Source organism: Cryptococcus depauperatus, chromosome 4 (genome assembly GCF_001720195.1).
Source record: "Cryptococcus depauperatus CBS 7841 chromosome 4, complete sequence".
Taxonomy (NCBI): Eukaryota; Fungi; Basidiomycota; class Tremellomycetes; order Tremellales; family Cryptococcaceae; genus Cryptococcus; species Cryptococcus depauperatus.
The window spans coordinates 1,753,178-1,760,502 of NC_089471.1; the positions used below are offsets into that span (position 1 = coordinate 1,753,178).

At 45.3% G+C, this 7,325-nt stretch overlaps 2 protein-coding genes across 2 annotated transcripts; both read right to left on the reverse strand.

The window, feature by feature from the left end:
* Positions 1 to 632: 632 nt before the first annotated feature.
* Positions 633 to 2,038, reverse strand: L203_103995 (uncharacterized protein; the record flags this gene model as incomplete). The annotated part of the gene is made up of 4 exons (XM_066213385.1): positions 633 to 679; positions 733 to 943; positions 997 to 1,498; positions 1,554 to 2,038. 4 exons carry the CDS (start codon positions 2,036 to 2,038, stop codon positions 633 to 635), a joined length of 1,245 nt encoding a protein of 414 aa, XP_066069482.1.
* A 1,485-nt stretch (positions 2,039 to 3,523) lies between these two features.
* L203_103996 (uncharacterized protein) lies at positions 3,524 to 6,881 on the reverse strand (the record flags this gene model as incomplete). Its single annotated transcript, XM_066213386.1, has 6 exons — positions 3,524 to 4,120; positions 4,166 to 4,406; positions 4,458 to 4,846; positions 4,895 to 6,460; positions 6,506 to 6,807; positions 6,851 to 6,881. The coding sequence occupies 6 exons, from the start codon at positions 6,879 to 6,881 to the stop codon at positions 3,524 to 3,526; spliced, it is 3,126 nt and encodes a 1,041-aa protein (XP_066069483.1).
* Positions 6,882 to 7,325: the final 444 nt, after the last annotated feature.

Sequence of the window (7,325 nt, forward strand, 5' to 3'; positions counted from 1 at the left end):
TACAAATTCGAAAGCTCAGTAACAAGACTGTATTGGCAAAAAGGTTGTACAATTTTACACTTTGTCTCCAAGTTGATTAAGATTTAGTACTCAATAGCGGGAGGAAGAAATGCCGTGAAAAGCCTTTATCTTTGGATTACATTAGTGTTTTGTCTTACTATTCTATTATTTAATCATCTTCTCCTTCTGTTTAGGAGATCACGTCAATAAGTGTATATCAGATTTTCCTGGCCTCCTTCCATATACATGGCTTCGTATATATGCAATCTCATAGCATTAGTATGGAAGAAAGGCAAATGTTGTGCCAGCAATAGGGCTGTGGTAGAGCTCGAACATGGAATCCAAATCATCTCAGAACTTCAACTTCTGAGAGGTAAGATGCAGTTAGCACAAAGAGACAGCTACATAAATCATCTATTACGTTTTCCTGTTCTCAACACCTGTGAAAGACAGTTTTTCATCGTATCGAATGCCATATATACAGTCAAAAATACCCAAGAGAATTAGGCTGATGACGCACAGTTAATTCGAGTGAATCTGATTATGCATTCGCATCCCAAGCTTTTGTTCTCGTCCTCAACCGTCCAATTGTCTATCACCCCCTCTCCTTATCTCTATCCTAGACGACGCACTCACTGATGTCCAACAGGTGCTTGCGAGGTGCCATCTTGTCCTTGAGCTGAAGAACATTGTCAGTCCCGGTCAAATGTGGATGAGTAAAAACAGATGCACCATAGTATCCCCCCCAGCCTCCAGATTGGTAATAAGCAGCTGCAGCTGCGGGATCCCATGCTCCTTGTTGTTGCTGCTGTCCATCAGCTACAGGTGCCACTTGAGTATTAGGGATAGCACCGGGTTGGCCAGGTTGCCCGGGAACACCAGCTTGGTTGTAGTTGTAACCGCCGTAATAGTTGTAACCCGGGTAGCCCATCTGAGGTTGTTGCTATGTTTTGACAGTAGGTCAGCACAGCCTGAGTGTCTGAAAATACTAATTACCATGGGGTAGCCAGAAGAGGCAGGGGCCGCTGCGACTTCAGCACCCTTGTCCTTTCCCCAAGAGCACTTGATGGGCCTGCCATGAACCAACTGGTTTTGCAGTTGAGTAATTGCCAAAGCCGCGTTCTGGTGGGTATCAAGCTTGACAAAGGCGAATCCTCTGTCTGCCTGCATTCTAATCTCAACGATATAACCGTAATTCTGGAACAAGGGAACTAAATCGGCCTGAGTGGTGTATGGGATAAGATTCCCAACATAAACAGTGGTGTTAAAATCAGGAACCTGAGTAGCGACAGAATCAAAAGAAACTGCCGGAGCACCACCAATGTTGCTGGGAACAGGAGGAGGAAGAGGAGTGCCGCCCATAAAACCGCCGCCTGGCGTACCTGTTCGAATGCTCCCGGTCTGAGTCTTTTGGTTGGCCCAATTGACACGGATAGCACGTGATCCAAGCCATTCTCCATTCATGGTCCCGATAGCTTGTTCAGCATCAGCTTTGTCACTGCAAGAAAACAACTATCAGTATGCCCAAGGAGACAACAGCAACCAAAACGTACCGGAACGAAAGAAATCCATAGCCTCTGCTTTTTCCCGAGTTCATGTCCCACATAACTCTTGCTTCACTCAAACTACCAAAGGCGCCAAATGCCTTGGAAAGCACATCATCGTTGACCTCTGGACTCAAATCTCCAACAAACACATGGTAATGGTGTTGGGTATCCTCCTTGTTCTGGTTCCCTTGGTATGCCCAATTAACCCTGATCTCTGTCTCGAAAATCTTTCGGCCATTGAGCGTGGTAAGTGCCTGCTCGGCAGAACGCATGTCGGCATACTCGACAAAACCATAGTTGTACCCACTGTGCTGGTAATTTCTGTCGTGGATAATTTTGGCAGTGACGACGGGACCAGCAACACCAAAGATTTGTGTCAGAATGTAGTCTGTCACCCGTGGCGAGAGGTTGCCGACATAGAGATGAGGTCGTTTAGGGGCTTCCGCCGATTGACCTGGGGTAATACCGTATTGCTGGTACTGGGTTGCCATTGTTCTCGATGATTAATGCGATGATAGAAAGCGATTGAAAGAATAAACACCAATGCCCGGAAAGAAGAAGGAAAAGAGAAGAAAAGGAAATATCAGACTGTGTGTTTTGAAAGACAATTCAAAAATAAAAAATAAAAAAGACTTGAGAAGGGTAGGTGGTATAGGCTTGCCACCAAAAATAACTCCGAAAATAACTCCGAATGTTAACATGAATATATACAAGGCGATTTTCGTGATTTACATCTTTTCTCTTTTCATTGAAAATCAATTTCTGAACAGTTTTGAATGTTTGCATAAGCAACGAGGTATGAATCAATCCAAAGGATAATAGTTGACCTACAGCGACGACTTTTCAACACGTATTTGTTGCTAACGTTTCTTCATTTCCCTCTAGTAACCACAGTGGGTTCCATGAGGAAAAGCTCATCGTTAGTGATGGATGACTGTCTCCGAGTCACCAACTGTTACGCAAGGCCAACTTGAAGCTTTTAAAGATGGATTCCCGTCGCCGTGGTGGAAAACATCCGTTTGGCAGCAGCCTCTCCCACAGACGAAAAAGCCCTCTAGGGCAGAGAGGACCGAAAGTCAGCGAGTAACCAGCTCTGAGCCAATGAGCAAGCGTGTCTGCTTTGCAGTCTAGCGAAATCCAGAAAACTAGCCTGATCGTGTCTGGACGTTGGGTATTATTCTACTTGGCTTCTGTCTTAACGTATAACGTGTAGAAAACTCCAGGTCAAGACATGGGTTCATTGTGGAACAATGTGGTTGCGACCGCTGTTGCCGCTGTGATGACCGGAACGCGACGTCAATTTCGAATGTTGTTGAGGTGTGTTGCGACGTAACAATTGCAATTTCTCAACCTATCGGTCTTACCTCTTCATTTTCAAAACTTTCAGATGAACGACTGGGCCGTATCTGCAACCATTTTGACATGGATTACTCGCTCTGGGTACACAACCTAATGCCACTTTGCTTGAAGCCATTGCAAAACCCAATTGCCTTGGTAAAGATCAAGTGTACCATTTACTGACGGACTTTTCATCACCTATGGTATCTACTGTTTTTTAATGACAAGTTATGAGGCAATCAGAGAAAGCTTCAAATTCTGATTCTCTTATTAAATTGGATTGTTCTCTTTCTTGAGAATGTCTCAATCGTTTTCAAACATCTGCTCTGTCTCTAATGACAGGTTATCCTCACTATCGGCATGCCTTAAAAATCAAATACTACCTCTTCCCATTCAAACTCGAATACTCGCTTCTCTTACTCAATAAAACTCCTAACAATTCTTATCTACCCAGACAAATAGATCAAAAAAGGCTTGTGCATTTCTGAAACGATAATACAAGCATGTCATATGAAGAGAAAAAAAGTCTGTCAATGCCGTCTACAAAAATAATAATAGAAAAGAAAAAGTCTTGTAACCACCCACACAAAAGCGTCGATGAAATGCTTTGACTAACCACCGTAATAGTATAAAAACGATTAGAACGGTACATGCTGCATTTCTCCTGCCGCAAGTATGTCATCATCGAAAATCGCATCATCATCATAGTCGCCTTCCTCATGCTCTTCCTCTTTATCACTTTTGTGAACATTGTTTTCGCTCTTTCCACCTTTCTTTTCTTCTTCATCGGTATGGGTAGGTTGAGAAGTTGATGTCTGATTGGCAAAAACACCATCATGGAAATGACTCCCATTCTTATCCTTAAACGAGCCAGGCATGGAAGTCACGCTCTTTGTATCAAATTCTCCCCCTTCTTCATATTCAGCCTCGCTTACATCATCACTTGTCCAACTTGGCGCAATAAGTGGGCTGGAAGGTCGACTGCTTGGATCGGGTTGAGAGCCAACACCGTTGGGCCCGATGGTGGCTCGACTGGAACGCCTACCAATACCTGTAATTTTGCCAAGTACGCTCAGTCTGCCAGAGGTATCTGATCGAGCGGAAAGAGCTGGGGAGGGAGGCGTAAGATCAGGTATAGGAATGTCTGGAATAGGGTCGCGCCAATAATTGAATTCTGTGAATTTGGGCTTGAACTTGGTAGATACAGGTGGAAAAACCTCATTGACCAAGTCGTTCTGGTTTCCATCAGCCAATACTCAAACGTGTAGGAAGATACTGACTAGTTGAATATAACTACCTTTATGCCCTGCAGCAGATAGTAGTTCTGTTTTGACAACGCCTGTAGAGTCGATTGTGTAAATTTTGGACGTTTCTATACCAACACTTCTATAGCTCATTGCATCCGTGATTCGGTTACCGAAACCAGCAAAGAATGCCTCCTTGGCTTGCATTCCGAATAGACGCTGAATATCACGAAGACAAGCCATCTTGAACAACTCTGGTTTGCGCATAATTACCTCTCTAGTATTAAAAATTAGTATCCATCACGACTTGGTAGTAATCCAGACTCACCGACGAAGGCTCGCCATCAACCTATCTGGACTCATCAAGACCGGCCCTTCAGGCATTCTGTAGCTCCCTTGAATGATACTCCTCAGATACTCTCTCGTCGTATCAGCTTGACCAATCGCTCGCGAAGTGAGGTACAACAGTTTGTACCCATTGTTGCATATGTCGGTGTAAAGCTGTGCAATGCCGAGATGTGTCCAGTCGCGGCCAATGGCAGCAAAGACATGTCCAAGTGCGTCGGATTTGGTAATGGTGCCGTCGATGTCAGAGATGACGATTTGGTCTGTATCTTCCCACAAAAAAATTCGAGCAGTGCAAGTGGCCATACCAGAGTAAGAAGAAGTTACAGAGAATTGTATAGTGTTGGGTCCAGGTTTGAGATGGAGTTGTTGCTATTTCAAAAATATATAAGCAACATCGAGAGGGTGAAGCTTACATACAAGTTGATCAGAAGATAATCTGAGAGTTTTTGCATAGTGCCTTTCCCTCTCCCTATTGGTCGTTTGAGATACAATGGTTGTCTCGCTTTGAGGTTCGGGAACTGGAGACGTGGGTACAGGTGTAGTCGAAGCTGGCGCCGTTTCGCTCTGACCAGCTGAGACTTGCCCTGAGCTTTGCCCACGTCTCCACCACCTCGACCAGCCGTAACCGCTGCTTCTCTGAGGCTGGGCATTGTCTGTTCCTATCCCAGATAATGCTGGAAGTGTAGGACTTGAAGCTGAGGCAAAAGGCGGGGCAAGAGTTCTTCTGTACATTGCTAGTACATAGAGCAAACGATAACCCGTCGACCAGGTAAAATACATGTTGTTGTATCTTACCACCACATTAGGATCATCCACCACTCTAGGATTTTCTACGAATGTTTGAAATGTCAAACGATTCTTGACAAAAGAGGCTTCTTGGCTTGCCTCGGTAGTATTTTCGCCAAAGTCTTTACAGACAGAGAGCTCGAATGCATGTGTGCAATCGCGAATCTCGAACACAAAAATATATGGGTTTTCCTCGACGTTTTTCAGTTTACCTGATGATTGACCTTGAGGTTTTGTAGCATGATCAACGGGGCGACGCCGCCCCCAATCCCATTCCATCTCCATAGCGGCTTTAGCGCCTGCAGCGTCCAATGGATGGGGGAGCTCATCTTGTAGCTGAGGCGGCTCAGATTGACCTCTGTCCATACGTTCGGAAAGAGATCTACCTGCGTGGATACCCATCGCAGCTAGGGATGCCGGTAAATCCACTTCAGGCAATGATTGTTTTGGAGTTTCCACTGGCATTGTCTCTTCATCGTCTAACTCCGTGTCCAATGATGGTAGCTCAACACCTGCAGAGAGCGATTTTCTAGGTCTAGGTCTCTCTTCCAAGTTTGGTTGGACAGAAGCGAGGAGATCTTGGATAAATGCTTCAACTGAAGGATCGTGTTCTTGCTGAGAGTCTTTGTTTTGGGAGCTATGGTAGCCTTCCATATCCAATACCACATCTCTTCCATAAAGTACTTCTGGGCCTTCGCCTTCTCCTGGAGATATTTTGGGGAGAGCTCCTTCTGCAGTTGCTGCATTTTCGCCTGCTTTAATAGACTCAAGCTTGTGGTTTCTACCTGGCAAGCCTGTGCTCTCACCAGGTTCAGCCGACATCGGATTGGGTTCCTGGGTCGTTGTCGATATCACAGGTTCATCATCATCTTTTCTCTTGGCATTGGCTTCGTCATTGGAATGGGGGCCTGCCTGGTTGGGTTCTTGCAAGTGAAGATTGGGGAGGCTGTTAAAGCCAATTGACGGGAGAAGTGAGGTCGCTGTGTTGAGGATAGACTTGCTCGTTGAGCCTGTTGAGTTCTCGATTCGAGGGGTTTCTGAGCCCGCGTTCAAATCCAAGAAATCCACTTCCTGTAACGGAGTTTCGTGCGGGACCTGTTGTTCCGTCTGACCAAACGGTTCGTGTGTAAAAGAGTTTCCTTGTTCTGTCTCTCCTCCATATTCATCTGGTGGGGACGAAGACGTCGGTAACTCCGCCTACGACGATCAGCATTCGTCCAAACTCAGCATCCAACGACCGACCTCTGTAGGCATCACGACAGGACTCGTCAACAGATCCTCTGGTACCTGTTCGTCCGTTTCCACTACAAAAAACGCCTCACCCGTCTCTCCGACCTTCATACTAAACGGAGCCACATGCGGCGCTGGCAGGTTGTTTGGCAGTCGTATCGTCACTCTCTTTTCTGCAGCCCTCAGCACTTGAAGTTTGCCGAACCGCACATGAAATGGCGACGACGAGAGCGTAACATTGCCGTCGGCCTCAACATGGCGGACAACAATAACATCAATAGCGCCAGAGAGGGTAGCGGGGTTAATACCAGAATCTGAAAGAATGAGCGAAAAGTCTGTGACGAGTTATCGACTTACAGTAGTTATATGCTTTTGAGAGATACTGCATGGAAAAAGTTTGGGGATGGATTTCCCCAAAAGTCGAATATCCGGGGTCTCTTCCACGTGGTTTGCAGAGGAGTCTAGCAAAAAATGGATGAAAAAGCAGCCATATATAAAATGATGGATTCCAGTGAAAGCGACAATGGCAATGACGATAGAAATTATCCGAAGGCGAGGATTAGAATTAATTTGTAATGGGATTAGGAATACTAGTCGCGGAGAAATGTTGGCACATACTCTTACCTTTTTATCACATATTGCTTATATTTTCTTCGTATCTGCTTCATACTCATCATTCACAGTTATTTTAGCTATCTTATCATGCATACCGCATCCTGGAAAGTCCAACTATGACAAAGTATCAGATTTACATACCCTTGGCGGCTACTGCTGCTTCTTTTCGTCTAGGCATCGTCCTTACGATTCTCTTGCAGATCTCTTGTGCCATCCC